This window comes from Mytilus trossulus, chromosome 3 (genome assembly GCF_036588685.1).
Source record: "Mytilus trossulus isolate FHL-02 chromosome 3, PNRI_Mtr1.1.1.hap1, whole genome shotgun sequence".
In the NCBI taxonomy this organism is placed as follows: Eukaryota; Metazoa; Mollusca; class Bivalvia; order Mytilida; family Mytilidae; genus Mytilus; species Mytilus trossulus.
Window position 1 is genome coordinate 77,981,660 of NC_086375.1, and position 21,605 is coordinate 78,003,264.

Genomic DNA, 21,605 nt, shown 5'->3' on the forward strand with positions numbered 1-21,605 from the left:
AGAGACAAAGAGACTCAACAGAATAACAGATTAAAAATTTTCAACTCAGATGAGAGCTTTCTTCCACTAATTTCAACATTACATATATAAAAATTAAATATATATAAACTGATTAAAGGTATCAGACCACCACTTCACTCCCTCTAACTTAGAATGTTAAAGTAGCCCTACTCCGAAACAAAAGAGGGGCCAAAGATACCAGAGGGACAGCCAAACATATTGATTGAAAATAAACTGACAACACAATGGCTAAAAAATAAAAAGACAAACAGACAAGTTGGTTTACCTGTTTGAATGGTTTTACACTAGTAATTTTGGGACCCTTTGTTGTTTGATGTGAGCCAAGGCTCTGGGTTAAAGGCCGTACATTGAACTATAATGGTTTATTTTTATAAATTGTTATTTGGATGGAGAGTTGTCTCATTGGTACTCACACTACATCTTCCTATATCTAAAGACTGACACAAAATAGTGCTTAAGATTTCATTGTTTACTTCAACTAACCAACAAATTTGCAGTTGTGAAACATTTAGTGAAAGAGCAAGATATTTGGACCATTTTGAGCCAAAATTTACTTGTCTATGAGTTAGCATTAAAATAAGTGAGGATTAATCTGCATTTTTGCACCTGTCCCAAGTTAGGAGCCTCTGGCATTTGCTAGTCTTGTATGTTTCCTTAACTTTACTCATGTAAATGTTTTAGAGTTTGTTGTGATGTTCGTTTTCATTTTATTTAGGGGACAGTTGAAGCCTGCTCTGGGTGTGGGATTTTCAAGCTGTGTTGATGACCTATTGGCAGCCTTGTGCTGTTTTCTACTCTTTGGTCTGGATGTGGTCTCTTTTGACAATTCCCCATTTTCATTTTCAATTTTATGCTCCATTGTATACTAACACCTTTTAACTCTGGAATACATGTATAAATTAATTACCTTTTTGACAATTTACCTACATAAGTGAAAAAGTATAATTAAACAAAACGCATTTGACTAACAGGTCGAACAACTGATGTCCTTTAACCCTGCTGACTGCCATTGGCGATTGCTATATATATATATACAATGTATATAATAAAGGCTTCACTGTGACTTTCAGATGAAGAACAGCAATTAAAATACTGTACATTTGCTTAGGATTTTGTGCCAAACAATAGTACCTCTTCTTCCATTCTACCCCGCCACATTATTTATGTATGTGCCTGTCCCAAGTCAGGAGCCTGTAATTCAGTGGTTGTAGTTTGTTTATCTGTTACATATTTGTTTTTCGTTCATTCTTTTACATAAATAAGGCTGTTAGTTATCTCGCTTGAGTCTTATCGGGGCCTTTTATAGCTGACTATATGCGGTATGGGCTTTGCTCATTGTTGAAGGCCGTACAGTGATCTATAATTGTTAATGTTTGTGTCATTTTCAGTGGCGGATCCAGAAATTTACATAAGTGGGGCCCACTGACTGACCTAAGAGGGGCCCGCTCCAGTCACGCTTCAATAATTTCCTTTATAACCAACCTAAATCCACCTCTGATTTTGGACTTTTGTGGATAGTTGTCTCATTGGCAATCATACCACATCTTCTTTTTTACATTTATTGAGTTTAGGCTACATAATTTAGTATAAAAAAATCAATACTTTTTGTTTATGTTTGTTTGTAAACATTTTTTACCACACACTTATTTAAGAACTGATCAATACATGTATGCATGTCATGGCCGACTCATCTGTCAAATATGACAATAATTAAAACAGCATCCTTTACCTGTTGATTAGACACGTGTTTTATGTTAATTTCAACTTACCGGTTAATCTATAATTCGCTTTTAATTAATGGTTGAAGTAATTAACCTTAAATCTTTTTCACATTTTCATTGAACAAGAGTTACACATTCGGCACACCCATTCACATTGAGAAAACCTGTCGAAGTTCTAAACCGGGTGACGTCACAGGGTTTTGTTTTCTCTCACCTGGTGGTGTTTCCCAAATATAATGCACGTAATGTTAATTTTCTAAGTCTTAGGTTTTTTGCATTTTGTTATGAATAGGTTAAATAGGGTTTTCATCTTGTAATGATTACTTTATATTCTTTTTACCTGCATAAAATCACCTGTAAAGTTGCCATGACGTCATGCAACGAAAAACCGGAAGCCTATTATATTTGATATCGTTCAAAGGGAATTAACTCAAAAGTTAATTTTGTGTTTACTGAGTAAAATAAAATCATGATAAAAAAAATGTCAAATATCAGGGACAGTCTACTCTATATAGAACCTCTAAATACTGTCATTGCAGATATGGTTTTTTTTGTGTTATTTAAAATCATACCTGACTAATCAATAAAAAAATTAAAGACTTGTATTTTATTGATCTTTATTATCTTATTTTTCAGCTTATCATATGAATTCTTTGTGATTCATATCAACCGAAATCCATTTTATTTATCCAATAATATATCCATATTTTATTTGATGAAATAGAGTTTGTATTTTCCTTTGCCGTTTGTATTAGACATATAGCACAAAGTTGGTCCTGTTTTAAAACTACTAGTATATGAATATGACACCAATATTTCACTATGAATACCATATAGAAAGATTTGTATTAGACATATAGCACAAAGTTAGTCCTGTTTTAAAACTACTAGTATATAAATTAGTATGACACCAATATTTCACTATGAATACCATATAGGAAGATTATCTTATTATCCTCTGTATTCGTCACTTCAGTCTTGGGAATTCAGCTCTTACACCTTATCTATATTTTTTTTAAATATAGTGAGTAGTTTTTCTGAGACAAGCGAATCAGTCTATTTAGTTATACATTTTTCTACATTTACAAATTAATTTGGAGAAAAACAGCCTCATATCTCGGAACCATATACATGTATAATGCAATATTGTTTAATTTGATAGGACAGTTAAAAAACATGTAATCGAATTTGTGCAGTTGGAGTGTCATTGTTGCATTGAAAACCCTTTGATCTTTAAAGAGGCAGTAGACTGTATTTTTTTATATATATAACTTATTTTCAAATATACCATTGGAACCTTTACTGTTCCCGCCAATATTTTAGTACCAATGGTTTCACTTGTTGTTGAAAACCGTTGAAAATCGTTTGACCATACAGGCGGACTATCATCGAAAGCCATTGAAGGATTTACATAGTTTTATATTGAATAATTCATGTGAAGGCTGTATGGTGACCTATAGTTGTTAATGTCTGTGTCATTTTGGTCTTTTGTGGATAGTTGTCTCATTGGCAATCATACCACATCTTCTTTTTTTATATTATCAATGACTTGACACCTGTTTAGTTAATTATTTCTTTTTCTTCATTATTTTTTTTAATCGTAAATGGGTCACTAATATATGATTTATATATTGATCATACATCGTGCAACATAGTCAAGGATAGTCATTGAAATAATTTAATAACTAGACCACCGACTTTCTTTTTCTTTGCAATTTTATATCATAATAATTTTGCAACGATTTCAGTGTAATTCAAAACTTTTCAAGAACAACAAGTACAAATCAAATGCACGATATTAGTTGAAATATTAAAATTACAAACGTAAAAGGTGTCCTTACCCAAAGAGAATGTGGTCTTTCTATACTGACTGTATCAAAAACACACTGATTTAATCTTTCTTTGGATTCGTTCCATAACAAGAGTTATTCTCGGAGGAGTTATTTGAACTTTAAAAAAAACCAATTCGGGACTTTTAAAATATTGTAAATATGACTATGAGGCGTAGATTAAGTTTGGTAAAATAACAAAAATACAAGACTCCAAGGAAAATTCAAAATTAGTAATTCTATAACAAAGGCAAAATCGGCAAACACATCAAACGAATGGGGACATGCATGTCCCTTTTTTATCGTAAAAAATATATATAAAGCAGTTCTTTTGCAGTGACTCGAATTTCTAATGGTGTCAGTATACTCAATTTGTTCTTTAATTTTACCTCGATGATTACAAAGCTCGTTTGGGAACTAATTCAACAGTGATTGGAACTGGCTTCCACAAGATGTTAAATGCGAACCTTCAAAATTTACACTAAAAAACTATATAAATCGAGATACTAAGAAAGTCCCTACATATTATAATGCTGGTTGAAGAAAAGGCCAAATACGCCAGGTAGTAGCTTAAATGAACACCTTCTTCTAGAAAAGATATTGTTTTTTCCAGCCTCTGTATATGTGGGCAAGTTGAGAGCAGCAAACACTATTTGCTAGAATGTCATAATTATAGACTCATCAGGACACAAACGATTTCTACACTACCAATATATATAATATACAAACATTATTATCAGGTAGTTAACTTATCAGTGATGAGGATAACGAAAATATTTTTAAAGTTGTACAAAGATTTATTTTAGAAACAGGGAGATTTGTTCAATAACAATTATTTTTATGTCGATGTCGATTAAGATGTTGAAACTTTATTTGATGTAACCTTATTTTCGAAACATTTACATATTTCTCAGCTACATGACTATAATTATGAAAAAACGAGTTGATCACATTTTTCGATCAAACTAACTTCTGAGTAACGGGCAAACCACAGAATAAACATGTTAAAAAAGAATAAAAAATTATATTATACGAGTTTCTTATACTAATTTTGTCATTTTTTTTAGGGAGACGGATTTATATATGTTTATCTTGTTTCCGAATCCCTGTATTAATATATTGTAGTGTATTTTGTGCTCTTTTGAATATAAAATATTGTTTAAACTAATTCAACAGTCACTGGCAAGATTCATGCCCATGAATTTTGCTCTCTCCCATTATTTTTTTGGTAACACTAATTTTTCTTGAGTCTCATTTTCCGTGATTGTAATGTTAATTCCAAGCTGACTAGTTTTGTCAACAAAAAAGCTATTTTTTATTATTAATCCATCAACGACAAGTATTACAGCAATCAGTGAGAATTATTTTGTCATCAAGTTGAACAAACCCTCAACGTTTGGCCTGGGAACAGTATATCTAACAATATATGTTCCTGGTTTGGCTTACTATTTAATGATTTTTCATAATCAAGTCATATTTACATTATAAATATCTGAATAACTTAAATTAATTAAACTTTAATGCCCTTAATATTTGGTTAAGTATAAAGGAGAACCATATGATGTAATACTATAGATGGGTTTACTATAGATGGGTACTATTACATCTATGGGAGAACGAAACCAGAGCGAACGGACTATATGGGCGAACTAACTCATGGCGAACAAGTAAATAGGGCGAACGGACCCGATACCACTTTTTCCCACGCAATAAGGGAGATAATCAAAAATTTGTAATTGTAAACAAATCGTGACCGGAAGAATGCGATTTCAACTCAAACAAGACGATCAGAACTAATAATAAACAAATATTTTCATGTATACAGTAAACAAGTTATTTAATATAAATCGTCTAAAGTGAAACAACCACTTATACAATGACTGTTGGATGGGAAACATTAGATGTTGGAGAGCAGGTGAGCTCGCAGTTTTAAATTTTTATCCACGCAAAACATTTTATTGAAATTATAATTTTTAGTTAAATAATGATCTATTTAATTAAGTTGATAAACATTTTTTTTTGGGGGGGTGTCTGAAATGGGCTTAAACTTACTTAAAATCATCAAATCTCCAAGCTTTTGCCAAGGTGTAGATTTGTTTAAGGTTCATCATAACAAATGGACAAAATAATAATAATATTATATGGCCGTAGTTTCACCTCAAAATTTACTCTATGTACAGACATATACCTGTGCTGTTTGGAAAGTTTTAAGGCCTAGCATCCACTAGATATATAAAAGTTAAATGCAATTTGTGTTTAAGAAAGCTGAAATCCTGAATTACTTTGATATTGACCACTCAGCATGCTTAGACAAACTCTTTATGTCACCTGTAGTTGTGAAGATACCTACTGTCCAAGTTAATTAAGGACAATCAAAACAATACAAACCAGTTTTTTACCTGAGGGAGCATCTCAAAGTTGTTCCACAACTTAGTCAATTTTCACACTTAATGCATTAAAGGAAAAAAAATGCCCATCAATATCCAAAAAAGATTTTATCTTTCTGATATGCAAAATACATGTAACTTTTATATATCTAGTGGATGCTAGGCCTTGAAACTTTCCAAACTGCACAGGTATGTCTGCACACAGAGTCATTTTTGATATAGAAATTCGCCCATATTTGTCCATTTGTCATGTTGAACCTTAAAAAATTAACTCATTGATGAATAGATTTCTGTTTTTAATTGGTTTATTATAACCATAGGTGAGGGGGGATAGGAGGGGTCCTGATCCCGGATTCCTGGACTTAAAAAAACAAAATCCTGATGTCCCGAATTTTAATAAAGTAAATCCCGACGTCCTGAAATTCGAAAAAAAAGATTCCCGGATTCCGAAAGGGTCAATCCCGGAATCCCGCGCTTAAAATTACCCGATCCCGGAGTCCTGATAAAGGTCCTATCCCCCCTCATAGGTTGAAATACTTTACAATACACACCATTCAAAGTGGTGTATTAGGTGAAAAAATGCCATAAAAGTGAAAGGAAATTATAATCATTGTCATTGAGTAGTAGTTAGCAAATTTTGATGCTTGATGGTCTTTTTCCATCCTTTTGTATGTCCCATTTTGGATTCCACACTCTATTAAACTTTGATTTGTCTCATTTAAAACTTACATTTTGTTACATAATCAGGCTGACTCAGATAACATCTGCTCCAAATGAGTACTCTAATATGACGTCCTTATTACCCTTTATAAACAAAGCTGTGTTTTAATGAGCACAAAATATGTTTGACACATGCGCACCAACTTACTGTGTACATTAACATTATTTCCATTGTTATCCTTTAAAATATATACATTTAAGTAGCTAACATTAACTTTTATTATATATTTTTATAAAAGAACATATATTTACCCTGCTCGATGTGTTATAATTTATCAAATATGAAATGTAATGCACAGACTCATTGGGGAGGAAACGGGAAAAGCCAAACATTTTTACGGTATTTTCATTCGCTTCGACCTGTAAAAATGCTATATTTGTCTTAATAGATTTGAAATAATTCCTTCATGTCATGCTCTATGCTCATTTTAACATTGGTAGGCATTATATTTGACCACATTTTACACCTGGCTAACACTCAGTGTAAAATATCGACAAATATAATGCCTTCCCATGTTAAAATGAGCATAGAGCATGACATGAAGGAATTATTTCTTAATTTTCACATATAAGTAAGCTTAAGAGTGTTTACAATAGATTAATAAAATTGAGAATGGAAATGAGGAATGTGTCAAAAAGACAACAACCTGAACAAAGTGCAGATAACAGCTGCAGGCCACCAATGGGTCTTTTTACAATGTACATGTACCCTTTGAAAATTGTACACTGTTAAAACAGGGTTTATGATGGGTTCAACTGGTTTGAAAAAGCTGTATAATTTTAGAACTTAATTTGTTATGGAATAAAAACCAATAAGACATTCTTTAAAGTTTTTCTCATCAGATGTTATCCAAGTTTTATTTTATAAAACTCATACAAAATACTAAAAACCAAAACTCTCTGACAGAGTTCGAAATTTGGTAGCGAGTCATTTACTGTTCTATAGTTATATATGCTTATATATTTATCTTTGAAAATTGCAAATATTTCTGTTTCTACACCTGAATTAAGTTTGCCCCATGAAAATGTTATAAAACTCATAAACAATGCTAGGAACAAAAGCTGGCAGACAGAGTTGTAAAACTGAGCAGTGAGTTACTTACTGTTTTAGAGTTATTTCCCTTTATAATTTGAAATTTGGAAATAAAAAAATATTTCTGCACTCTATTTGAAAAAAAAGAGGAAACAGTATAGAAAGATTGAGGATAAAATATCTTTACAATGATTGTTGTGGGCAGAGTTGTACAGGATTTTTTTAAATCTTTTTCTAGGCATTAGTTTATAACCATGAAGGGGAAGCCAGGATTGAAGAGGGACCTAAAAGGGTAAGCTGCATTAATATTAATTTGATATATTTGGGTTGGGGAGATTTTAAATCATTATGGTCTTAAAATTAGGTGGTTATGTAAATTATTGTGGTTTTTTTTAGTTTAAAAACAGCATAGCAGCATGTGTCATATTTTTAAAGTGAGAAATCCTAGTTAATGTCAGATCTAACCAATAGAGTGACAATATTTTACCAAAATTTCTACTGTGTCAACCAATAGAAATAAAAAAATAAAAAAATGTGGTATGAAGCATGACAAATAACATCAAAGTAAGTAAATCTTACAAAACTTAACCAACCCATAGAAAACACTCACAAAACTTAACCAACCGCAGGGAAAAACTTAAAGGGAGCTACACTTTCAGATAAAGTTAAGTTGAACATATAGAAAATAATTATGAAATATCTGGTCTGGGCTCCCAGTTTGAAATTCCCAAGTTTAGTCCCTGCTGAACCCATAGAAATCACTGACAAAACTTAACCAACCCATAGAAAACACTCACAAAACTTAATCAACCCATAGAAAACACTCACAAAACTAACCCATAGAAAACACTAACAAAACTAAATCAACCCATAGAAAACACTCACAAAACTTAATCAACCCATAGAAAACACTCACAAAACTAACCCATAGAAAACACTAACAAAACTAAATCAACCCATAGGAAACACTCACAAAACTTAACCAACCCATATATATCACTCTCAAAACTAAATCAACCCATATAAAACACTCATAAAAATTAATCAACCCATAGCAAACACTCACAAAACTAACCCATAGAAAACACTAACAAAACTTAACCAACCCGTAGATATCACTCACAAAACTAAATCAACCCATATAAAACACTCATAAAAATAAATCAACCCATAGAAAACACTCACAAAACTTAATCAACCCATAGAAAACACTCACAAAACTAACCCATAGAAAACACTAACAAAACCTAACCAACCCATAGAAAACACTCACAAAACTTAACCAACCCATAGATATCATGCACAAAACTAAATCAACCCATATAAAACACTCATAAAAATAAATCAACCCATAGCAAACACTCACAAAACCTAACCAACCCATAGAAAACACTCACAAAACCTAACCAACCCATAGAAAACACTCACAAAACCTAACCAACCCATAGAAAACACTCACAAAAAATTATTTGTTGAAAGTTGGTTAGCTCATTATTTGATGCATTCAAGTGTTGTAATGTGAGATAGAATTCCATATAAACAAGCAAAAAACAAAACAATGGTTTATGATTCCCCAGAAACTGAAAGTTTGAGATGCATCTCTGTTAGTTTTAAAATGCATGTATTTATATACATATAATACTTGTAATATAAAAAAAAAATGCAATAAACAATATATTTGTTGATAAAACAAAATTCCTTTTCAATGCATTTTAAAAGATTTAATTTGCATTGTTGTAAGGTTGAAAATTGAAAATAACAATCTTCCATGTTATGATTTACAGTGAAAATAAATGAAATTTTTAACATTTTATTTATTTACTTATTGGCCAATATATTTTGCAGTTATTTTTATGGAGAGAAAGATTTCAGATACTAAAGAGGAATGCAGTGAACCAGAACTCCTATGCAATTGTAAGGTACAATGATGGTCAAGTGGAACATTTGAAAGGGTAAGGAGTCATACATGTAATTCTATATGTTCTAGTAATTTATCTGATAGTTCAAATTAAAACTACCATGCATGTTAAGTAATAATAATATCTTCATGTTTTATGATGTTGTTACTGGTTGATTGTAAGTTTTTTTTCTCCACAAAATCTGCCTAATTTTGTGATCAGCACTCATTTATATATTTGTATACTGCAGAACAGATGTACCTGTATCTGGGACATTTTCTTTTGATTAGCCTTGAAATTCTATAGTGATAATCTTTAGGAATAACTTGATTTAAATAACCCCTATATTTATATGAATCCTATATCGTTTTACCAGCTCTATAAATAATATCACTGTGAAAAAAATCCTTTTGTGATAAGATTTTGATTTGTTTTAAATTTTTTGTTTATATTTTGCCTGACATTCATTGAACATGTACTGACAGTAACCATACATTTGCAGGCCATGTGTTATATATGAGAATCCACTTCACCACAAGTTTGTGAAGGCCTATCCAATGGAATCACTTGATGCAAATGAGGCTTTAGTTGTGTATAAACAAGATAAGGAGACCAACAAAGTCACTAGATATGTACAGTTTGGACCAACCTTATTTATGCCAAAAGCAGGCGAATGGTAAACACATTATTTTTTTAATTCCCCTGCCTTAGGAAACAGGAGCATTAAGTGTTATACCCTTGACTGTTTCTTCCATTAATCTTTCCCTCCATGTTGGTTGGTTTCATTTTTGTTTTTGTTCTCGAACTTAACTTTTTCTCATTCAAATTTTATAACACTCATACACAATGCTAAGAACCAAAACTAGCGAACAGAGCTTGACTTTTGGTAGTGGGTCACTTATTGCTCTTGAGTTATGCCCTTTATTACTTGGAATATTGCAAATTTGCATTTTTCGTTTCCACATTTTAACTTAAGTTTGCCTTGTTCATATTTTATGAAACTCATACAACATGATAAAGACCAAGTTGCACAGAGTTTGAATTTTGGCAGTGAGTCATTACAGTTTTGCCCCTTTTTAACTTGGAGTTTTATTTCTGCACTTTAACTTAAGTTTTCCTCATCCCAATTTTATGAAAATCATAAAAAGTGATAAGAACCACATTACTCACATGATTATGCAGAGAGAGTACAAATCTGGGTTGTAAATCATATACCTTTTTAGAGTTATGTCCCTATTTAGCATGGAAATTGCAAATCTTAGAAATAAGTTGGGGTATACATGTCTTCAGAATTGAATTAAAAAACAATGAAAATTATCCTTGAAAATAGCAAAGATAAAACTAATGTAAGTACTGGATAAAAGGTACATCTTTTAACAAGGTGGTCACTGCATTATAATCAGTGTCAAATAGGGTCTTACATTTTTATGCCCCACCTAGGTTTTTTGGTCTGAGTGTCCATTAGTAAGTCCTTCTGTTTCTTTGTCTGTCTGTCCCACTTCAGGTTAAAGTTTTTGGTCAAGGTAGTTTTTGATGAAGTTGAAGTCCAATCTACTTAAAACGTAGTACTCATGTTCCTTATGATATGATCTTTCTAATTTTAAAGCCAAATTAGACTTGAGACCCTGATTTCATGGTCACCTAAATATATAAAATGAAAGTGAGAGAGGGACATCCATAAAATATATTATTTTTCATGTGAGTCTATTTTCACATTTTCTGTATTTGAAATTAGTCCATTAAAAACTTCTTTGAAGATTAGGCTTAGCAATATTTTGTCCAAGTGGGTAAATCAAGACTGAACGATTTTCTTTTTTTATGCCATTTAGAAATTTAAAAATTTATATGGAAATTAGCATTGCACATTTTATTGCTGTCAAACCTACAGTACTCAATGCTGTTTTGTTCAGGCCAAAGGTGTTAGCAGTATTTTGGAGTACAAAAATTAGAGTTGATTGATTATTTCTGTGGGGATAAGTACTTTGAATTATTTGGAAATTCAGCATTGTAATCTCATTTGCAAGTTCATTCCTTAATGGATTTTATAGAATTTATGTCACCAATTAAACAAATTTGCATCAATAATATCACAAAAAAACAAGTTAATTATTGTGGACTATTTATATTTATGGAAATTATTCCCCTTTGAAATAAAAGCAATTTCGAAAAGATACAGTGTAAGGTAAAGGGGCATTTGCTATCCTGTAGCAATCTTGATAATATAATTGATCCTTATTTTCCAGGCTACATGAATTTTGCTGGCATGGTATAGATCCAGACAACAAAACTAGTATGATACCAAACAGTAACAGATTCTCAAGACTGAAAATTATTCCAGATCAGTTTTATTACAATGTGAGTAACAACAAAAACATCTTTTTATCAATTGTTTGTATACAAAATTGAAATTGTGAATTTTTATGGCCCAGTAACAAAGATGTCTGGGCTTTATAGTTTTACCCTTATCCGTCATTTTGTCACACACAGTTATACAGATTTTTTTCTACACCCTTCACATATTGAGCTGATTTTAAGTATGACCTTTTAAAATTTCATGAAAATAACAGTATACCGACTTTCATTCTGAATTTTCCATTCCCATTAAAGGCTTTCAAGCTTTTATTGCAAGCATGGCCATTCATGATGTTCTGTTACATCTAGTTGTAAATTAGAATGTACATGTATAAGGATAAAAAAGCAGCAAAAAAAACAAGCATAGCTGTAGATTGTCAGTAAATGATTTTGGTAACCTTTTCTATATTTATTTTTGTTAAAAAAGAAAATAATGTATATTGCCAAAATTCCACTCTTTTCAGAACAGTGTTTGATTATTAATATTTATGAACTAATATTGGTTTGTTATTTAACAGGTTGATGAAGTGAGAACAGCAGATGATGCAGCTATCAGAGTCAAGTTAATGTTGTTTTATGAACTAAAAGATATTGATACAATGGTAAATATAATTTAAAACTGGGGAGAACATTGTGAACATACCAATTTTGTCTTATTGCCAATCAGTGCTTTTATAAACATATGACCATTTGGAATAGAAAATTTTATGAATACTGCACTTACCTGTTAAAGTATTGTCTCTCTACAATTCATTGGGTTGATATTTTTATGCCTATTATAATGACAGAGTAACATTTTGATTCTGTATTTAAGTTTGGTAGATCCTTCTGTACAGGAGAATGACAGGGTTTCCGCTGGCGGTCGCCATTTTCGCAATTTGCGAAAAAATAATAATTGTGGCGATTAAAATTCGTCATTGGCGAAAGAATTTGGCGAAAGAAATATATATAACGATTTATTTTCAGCCATCTTGTTTATTTACTTTTTTCGGGTTTCTCTGACTTTACCTATCAGACAATACTCGGAATTCACCTTGAACTCGTTAAGATTTTGACAGAAATCAATAATCAGCTGATTGCATTCATAGCTATCGTCATCAAAGGATTAATTAATAAAGGTGTTGATTGTATGATATGACAAAATGATATAGTTAAATGGCTTCTGTTACATGTCACAAAAAGGATTTATTAACCACTTTACGACGCACGTGTTTGAAGCAAAGTTTTTACGCTTCCTCTTCTTCTTTTAATGAAAGTCCAGAAAAGAAAATTGTTGTTATGACGGAAAATGTTCAAAACCGAGAAAAGTCTCTGATTTAAAACTATATCATTTAACTTTCATATAGATCATCTATTTGAGTGGTTACTTCAAAGTCGTTTCAGAGAGACATGTGTTTCAAGCATATAGTTTTACTTATTTACGATGGTCTAGAAAAGAAAACTGTCGTTATGAAGAGATCTATGCAAAAGGTTGGCATGCGAGTAACCCTTCAATGTAATGATTACACCTTACAAGAGGGATCAATTCCTAATAATAAGATGCTTCGTTTTGTTGTAAAAAACACTTCTTATTTAGGGGGGGGGTCTGGAAAAAAAGAAAAAATTTAAAAGAAAAATACATTTGTGTGACTTGGCGAAAAAAATAATAAAGTGGCGAAAAAATTATTGTTTTGGCGAAAGAGGTGGCGAAAAAAATAATTGACCCAGGGGAAACCCTGGAATGACATTTGTATGAAGATTTTTATACTATTAACCCTAAGATTCATTGACTGTTGTTGTTTTACTTCAATTACATACAAAGTTTGTTATTAGGTCAGGTTAAAGGTAATGTTTTTTCTGAGATTTTGGATTGACATATTGTTTGTGAAAGAACAATCTAGATTGACCAGTTTGTTAAAGATGTGACAAACATGTATACATGTAAAAATATTCTACATTTAACTGACCATATGTTATTTTTCAGCTAAATGCCACCAAAGATCCATTTTCTGATTTTATAAAGTAAGTATTAATCATGATCATGATAAACAGCTGTCTTTGAAATTTTATAAAAGTTTTATTAAAATAAAGGATTGATGAACAATTGTGTTTTCTTGTTTTGCCAAAGTCTGTATACCAGTCTACAGGTAATTTATAGTTTGTTGAATATTTAAATTCATGGTCACTTGAATGAGCACCTTCTATTGTTGGTACATTTTAAGGACTGTTTCTAAAATAATATATGCTCTGTATTGTACATTGTCAAGAACATTTGATTACTGTATATACAATCATCTTTGAAATATTCTTAGTTAACTCCTCTTTGTTATGCATTACTGGTATGTTTTTCAGTTTAAGTGTCTGTACTGCTTCAAATTACAGTGTGTGCCCAAAAAGAGTTTTGACCCCAATTTTAGACTGCAATGAACATAGAAAATGATAGTACCCGCTAATTCCGGTTAAAGTTTTGGTCAAGGTTGTTATTGATGAAGTTGGAAGTTCAATTAACATGAAACTTAGTAGACATGTTCCATATGATAGGATCCTTCTTATTTTAACCCCAATTTCATAGTTCACTTAACATAGAAAATGATAATGCGAGTGGAGCATCCATGTACTTTAGACACATTCTTGTTGATGGTCAAAGTTGTAATAAACTGCACAAGTTTATGTCTACATTATGAAAATTCTAATACATATTTTTTTTTCATTGCAGCTGCGTCTGTGCAGATATTATAGCTTATGCTTCTAAATACACGTAAGTAAAAACTAAGTGGATTAAAAATGACAAAATATTATAAAATAACAACTCAATCATTGCACTTCTTCACGAGAGGAAGTTTGTGGTTTCTGAATAGTGCTGCAACGAATATAAAATATTTTTGTGAATTATAGTGGTATGCAATGTTGTCTTGTATGTAACATATAATGTTAAGCAAACTCATGAATGCATTATTTCTTATTTTTAATGTAGAATTCTTCTCTAAAATAATTACATTATTAGAATGGTAATACATTTAATATTTAAAACGCTGATTTATCTCTGAATCAGTGAATGTCTTAATACTTTTTTAAGATAATGGAAAAATTTATGTATTTGTGATATGATTTTTAGGTATATAGAATTCATGGAAAAGTCTTCAGCGTTAAATGATCTATCTAACTACCCACAGTTATTAGACCGTAGTAAACAGATTGGATATGAGATCTCTAAAGTTGTCTATAGAGGATTCCATACACATGACAAGTTACAGAAACTTCATGATGGTGCAGTCAAAACCAGGACTAATCTGAAAATCGCTGTAAGTATAAAAACATGAATACATTTATCTAATGAAGTAAAAAAAATGTAAAATGGTGAAGTTGAAGGCAAATATTTACCAGATGTTGAGCAGTAAGACCTGTAGAAAGCCCTACAATATGTATGATTTTTGTCTTGCTTTGACAGAGTCAAAAACAGAGACAAAGGTATGCTGTCAGCAGAGGTGGCAGTGGCAGTGGGGTCAACAATGTATTAGTTTGAAATAAGGTCTAGTTTATTCTGAACCACAAGTGGTAGGTCAATCATATTAGGTATGCAGTTGTATAAGCATTAGCACATCTCCTTTCCATGGAGATTATATGGCCCTGTCCCCTCAGTCATGGTCTATTGACTTCGAAACTTTTGCTTATTTTACATGTATTAGTTTGATATTGGGTATGCAGTTGTCTAAGCATTGGCATACCTCATTTTCATAGAGATAATTTAGCTCTGCCCTCTTACTCATGGTCTATTTACTTTGAAACTTTTGTTTATTTTACATGTATTAGTTTGTGATTAGGTCAGTTTATGGGGAACCACCACAAGTGGTAGATCAATGATATTTGGTATGTAGTTGTGTAAGCATAGGCATATCTCATTTCCATGGAAATAATTGGCTCTGCCCGCTAAGTCATGGTCTATTGACTTCAAAAAATTTCTGAGCTATCATGTATTAGTTTGTGATTAGGTCAATTCAAAGGGAACCACTAGTGGTAGGCCAATGCTAATTGGTATTCAGTTGTATAAGCATTGGCACATCTCATTTCCATGGAGTATATTTGGCCTCACCCCTCAGTCACAGTCTAATGACTTTGAAATTTATCTTAGTTTACATGTATTAGTTTGTGATTAGATCAGTTTAAGATGAACTGCTAATGTTAAGTCAATGATATTTGGTATGCAAATTTATTGGCATTTGCAAGTATCTTTTCCATGGAGATTATATAGCCCACCCCCTCTTATTGACTTTGAAACTTTTCTATAGCTTACTAGTTAATGTTTGTATTTAGATTTGGAAACAACTTATGATAAGTCAATGGTCATGAAGGTATTTGGTATGTAGTTGTATAAGCATTGGCACATCTCATTTACATGGAGATTGTTTAGCCATGTAACTCAGTCATGGTTCATTGACTTTGAATATTTCCATAACTTGTGTAAGATGTTAAAGTATTGTTATTTTGATTTCAACATTTGCATAATAAAATTTACAAAAAGGCGAGCAATATCTAACATATTTAACATTTATGTATTGAAATCTTATTTGAAACATGCTTATAGTGGTTTGATTTTTTATGTTTTTTACCAAATAATGTACCAAACAACCCCTTATCCATTTCTAATGAATGCAAGATGATATTGGTATGTCAAAGAGACATCTAATTGACCTAATTCAACAAAATAATTTATGAATTTTGTTAACAGAGACTATGAAAAATCTATGATCAAAATACTAGAACCTGTATAATGAATAGTCATAATACAAGTACAGGCAAAGCAATAATAAATAATGTATCAATACTATTTGTACTTCTCATTTTCAATTTCAAGTAAGAAAAAAAGACTAAAAATAGATATCTTTTTTCAATTTTATATTATCCATAACAATGGCTTAAATTATTTCTTGAATTTTTCTTTTATGCTTATCAGTAAATTTTTGTAAAGTTCCCTTTCTCTTTGTGTCTAACAAAATGCAAAACATGCATACTTTTCTATTTTAATCACCTTCAACCGTTTTATAATGGACATTATTATTTGACAGTATGAAAAAGAAGAACAAGAACAAGAAATGACTGACATGAAACTGAAGAATGAAAAAGACAGAATACAACTAGGTGAGAAAAAAACTTTGGTAGCTCAAGAAAATTAAAGTTCTTACAGTAGTTGTTTATATGACTAAGTCATATAATGTATGGGCCATTTGTCCATATACAATGTTTTATAGGGATTATAGCCCAACCCAATTCATTAAATTTAATTATGCAAATGTGCAGAGTCACTGTTGAATTCATTTTAGACTTTAGAATAATATACAGTGTTAGTCTTTGGTCATGTCAATTATGAATTTAATTTAACTGTTTATATGAATTGAATTTATATTCAATTAAAGATTTCTTGCTGTTTTGCAATACACTGCGCCTTTGCAGAATACTTAGTAAATCTATCTGTTTAACTTGTACACAAGTTGTATCCATTTCACTAAATTGGGATAGCAAGGTTGCTTTCCAAGTTCTTGAAAAAAACTTGGCAGATTTGCGTTTACTATTTTCAAGTGATTTTTTGTGTTTCCAATTCCAAACCAAGGTCTAACCATGTATGCTTATTTTATTTGTAGACAGCAGGCTACATACATCTTCTGAATCATTACAAACTCACATTTTTTAATGGAGAATGTTACATAAATATTGTGTTCAGCATATATTTGGATATAACTAGATGAATAAACATATATTTTCAGAACACAAATTGGAAGAAGAAAATTTATCACACAAACAAGAGTTGGAAAAGTAAGTTGGACAATATCAATTTATAAAGTATCAAACCAAACTTATACTATAGAAACTTATTTAATTTTATTTTTCAAAATAATGTTATCACACAACAAATCTGAAAGCATGTAGTGAAATCTTGTTTACATTTTGTTTTATTACTTGGTGCTGATTGGTTTATTTCTCTATCAATGTTAATGCATATCACCTGTTTCTATTTGTGCATCACAGTCTAGAAAACAAAAATGCCTTGTAAAATATTTAGAATAGACACTTGTCAACTGTTTAAGACTAGAAAATGACCCCTAGATATTTTTTTTGGTGACCAGTTGTATTTGTAGGTTGCATTCTCATTGACAATTTATCCTATCTCCTTTTATTCATATGTAAATTTGCCTTCGTGTATTTATTGCTTATCTATCTTTTACAGAGATAGAGTAAGACATAAACTGATGATGGAACTTAAACAAGAACAGAATGTTAGAGATGTCTGGATTCAGGAGAATACAGCATCATTAGAGGTAATACCTGGCAGAAACTCTAACTTGATAAAATATATTTTTTGGCACATTCTTAGATCAAATTGTCTTTCATGTTTTTACTGATACACAAATGTACTAAAACTAAGGAATTATATAACTTATTTGATTATTTATTCCTTTTATGTTCCAACAAATAATTGAAACTTAGTAAACATGTACCCTATGATATGATCTTTCTTATTTTAATGCCAAATTAAATATTTTATCCCATTTTCACTGTCCACTGAACATAGAAAATGATAGTGCAGATGGGGCATCCAGACACATTCTTGTTTCTTAATATCGGTTGAGACTTCTTTATCAGCTGAAACTTAAATTGGATTCAATCATTTTTTGTGTTTATAATTTATAATTTGTATTTTGTTGTCAAGAAACAGACAGAAAGGGTTGGTTAATTTGTTTCTCTGTCTAGTACAAAGTATAATCTTTATTAAGAGATATTATGCATCATTTGTCTTTGTCTTTACTTTAAAGTATTCTGTCTTGTCTAACAGTCTTTGTAAATTTATTTTATTAAATTCATTAAGGTATAATTTTATCGACAGGGTAAGAAGTTACAAGATGCTCAGACACTGAAGTACTACACAAACTTACATGACCTAGGTGTTGACCTCAATGGATACATACAGGCTAAAGCTCAACGTCCACAGAAAATCATCAAAGTAGTAGCAGATAAAGATTCAGCTAACTTCCATCTTCATCATACCTAAATATATTGACCTTTTGATTTGATGTTTTCATTTTATAACCAACTTTATATTGCATTCACTGTGTCTGACTGTTTGTCTATATTTTCATCTGTTTGTTTATCTTTAAAACCATTTTCCTGACATTTTTTTAAGTTCTACTAAATAGAACGATTTAAAATTTACATATTTCTTTTATATTTAATTTCATAAAACATATATATTAAACAGCCGAATTAGACATTATTATGAAATCAAAGTGTCATGCATGACATGTTAAATTTATGAAACAAGAAGGCTGACATATATGATCCTTTTCACACATCAATTCAATAAAAAAATAATTCGGAAAAGATTCAATATTTTCTGTGTTTGCAATTTTAGGAGTCAGTAATTTTGTAATCAACAACATGTTTTTTAAAAAATACTGTAAACCAACTTATTTTCGCGATTTTCGCGAGTAGAAAAAAAACGCGAATATGTCAATCTTTGATCTTTCCTTAATAAACTTCATCAATTTAATCAGATAATCGCGAAATTAAATAGCCACAAAGTGGTCAAGAAAGGGTAAAACGCGAAATAAAGTATCCGCGAAAATAAGTTGGTTTACAGTATGTTATACTTTCTCTGAAAAATATTGCACTATTATGTATTTGTATTTTTAAATATCATTCAGGTTATTTGTATTGTCAACTTCTATTGAGGTCCCCCTTATATGTTTTTATTTATTACTCAAACATACTGTGATATATATACACTGAATCTTTTATAAAATACTTTTTAATCATTAAGAGAAGATATTATTGTAATGTGATCATAAATGACGGGTAATTAGTACACCTGGTCTAAATATATTTTTATAAAATAAATGACTGGCTTTTGATTGAAAATGTTTGCTCAAGTGTCTTGTGATATTTTGACTTATAGAAAAAAGTTCTGTTAATAATGCACAAGCTTAGCAATGAACACTGTGCTTTTATTATTCAAGATCTGACTTGTTCACTATTTCTTTATTTACCTTGCACTTTCAAGTCATATCCTTGTATACATATAGGTATATGATAACACCAGGATCCTTGTTTACACATAGGTAAAAATATCACCAGGAAACTGCTTGATAGCTCACAAATACTTGGAATGATTTAACATTTAATATGATATTTCTTTTTACAGATATTCACTTAAGAAATCTGTCTTTATATGACTGGAATATAATTGTGATTCAGGTTTCTAAATTACTATATAGTCTGAGAAATATATGCAATTCAAAATAAATAGTTCTAATGATACTCTTATTTAAGAATTTTGATTGAGGGTATTTGTTTTATTTGTGTAAGAATAAAAGAGGTTTTGTTCAGCATCCTATATAATACCAGCCTGCTGAGTGGCTAACTTATTATTTGTTTTATTTATTTTAAAACAAGGGTTAACTCAGAGACAACAATGCCTATCATTGTACTTTAAAATACAGGGGACTCCTAGGAGATTTATAGTTTAGTCTTGATAGAATTTGTTTATGGCTTAAAGCTGTTAGACCCAATACACTTTGACATACCCCTTGCAAGTTACTACCTAACAAGTTGGTACAAAATTTATTTATAATTGTTTATATTTTATGTTGATGCTGGAGACGCCCAGTTAAACTTTTTTTCTATATTTTATTTGTGCATGCTTTGAGGTATTTAGATATATATTTGTATAATGATCCATCAGCATTCATCTTCTCAGGAAAAGTCACCAACATTCCATCACTCATCCGAAATATATAATTTGATATTAACTACATCTTCACTGAATATTCAATACCTAACACCATCATGCAGCTTTATTTTTTTTAAATTGATTGGGTTTTTTTAGGTCTATGTTCATGGCCAATAGCAATATGAATGGTTTATTATGGGATATGGATATTTATTTTTGAACACATCTTACAAGTTGGAACCATATAGTTGATAACATTTTTTATATCTAGATGTGATGTTGGTATTCTTATTCGCTTTACAACTAAAGATATTTATTATACATTTGTGTTTGTTTGTTATATGCTCTTAATATCACCAATCTAATTGTGCAATATCCTTTTTTCACACTGTGTATATTTAAGATAATACCAAATTAAATATTGATTAAAAAATGCAAAACATAATGATCTTATTTATTCAGTCAGAGCTATAACATTTTTAATATTAATATTTAGCAGCGACTTATATCATCATTTAAATTTACATTATAAATGTATGCATGTAAATAGTTGGTAAATCTTACAATGCAAAAGACAACTAGGAGAAGGACAAAGTTGCAAACATAGTTAAGGTGCAATATTTCAAATTGATTCCTCCTTTGTATGATTTGCTTTAAAACATTTATAATAAACTAATTCTTTATTCATTTAAATACTTTACACTGTCATTTTGAAAATAGGAGAAGGTTCATAAAGGGTTCTAATTGACCTTATCAATTTCAAATCTTGTAACTAGTCAAATCAGTACACATTTCACATAGAACTGGTTGTTATATTTATACACAAATTACAAAATAACTTATTTTTGGTACATCACATTATTAATAATAAAATAATAATTTATTTGATTAAAGTGTCACTTACTTGTCTACAGATTTTTATACAGATTATATAATATACATTGCA

General features: G+C 30.6%; 2 protein-coding genes across 6 annotated transcripts in view; one reads left to right on the forward strand and one right to left on the reverse strand.

Moving 5' to 3' along the window:
- LOC134712498 (myosin-VIIa-like) overlaps positions 1 to 2,147 on the reverse strand; it is a 62,715-nt gene extending 60,568 nt beyond the window's left edge. For 3 of the 4 annotated variants that reach the window (XM_063574114.1, XM_063574113.1, XM_063574108.1), the window contains exon 1: positions 1,791 to 1,993. The gene's annotated coding sequence lies outside the window, so the exon portion shown is untranslated. Of the gene's footprint in view, positions 1 to 1,790; positions 1,994 to 2,082 lie in introns of those variants that run through there. The other variant, XM_063574109.1, reaches the window with a different exon arrangement.
- Positions 1,929 to 21,065, forward strand: LOC134712499 (uncharacterized). Of its 2 annotated transcripts, none has more exons than XM_063574118.1 (13): positions 1,929 to 1,984; positions 7,950 to 8,003; positions 9,557 to 9,663; positions 10,112 to 10,285; positions 11,853 to 11,964; positions 12,480 to 12,563; positions 13,925 to 13,962; positions 14,657 to 14,698; positions 15,056 to 15,242; positions 17,004 to 17,076; positions 17,700 to 17,748; positions 18,161 to 18,251; positions 18,818 to 21,065. In XM_063574118.1, exons 1-13 carry the CDS (start codon positions 1,979 to 1,981, stop codon positions 18,980 to 18,982), a joined length of 1,182 nt encoding a protein of 393 aa, XP_063430188.1. In that variant the 5' UTR covers positions 1,929 to 1,978; the 3' UTR covers positions 18,983 to 21,065. The 2 variants fall into 2 exon arrangements, with proteins under 2 accessions (XP_063430188.1, XP_063430187.1); XM_063574117.1 differs by lacking the exon at positions 1,929 to 1,984 and adding an exon at positions 5,376 to 5,486 and having other exon boundaries at positions 18,818 to 21,063.
- The last annotated feature ends 540 nt before the right edge of the window (positions 21,066 to 21,605 follow it).

Coding starts and splice junctions, on each gene's coding strand:
- LOC134712499 (XM_063574117.1), top strand. CDS start 5,448: ATGACTGTTGGATGGGAAACATTAGATGTTGGAGAGCAG. Junction 8,004..9,556: donor TTGAAGAGGGACCTAAAAGG/GTAAGCTGCATT, acceptor TATATTTTGCAG/TTATTTTTATGGAGAGAAAG. Junction 10,286..11,852: donor ATGCCAAAAGCAGGCGAATG/GTAAACACATTA, acceptor CTTATTTTCCAG/GCTACATGAATTTTGCTGGC.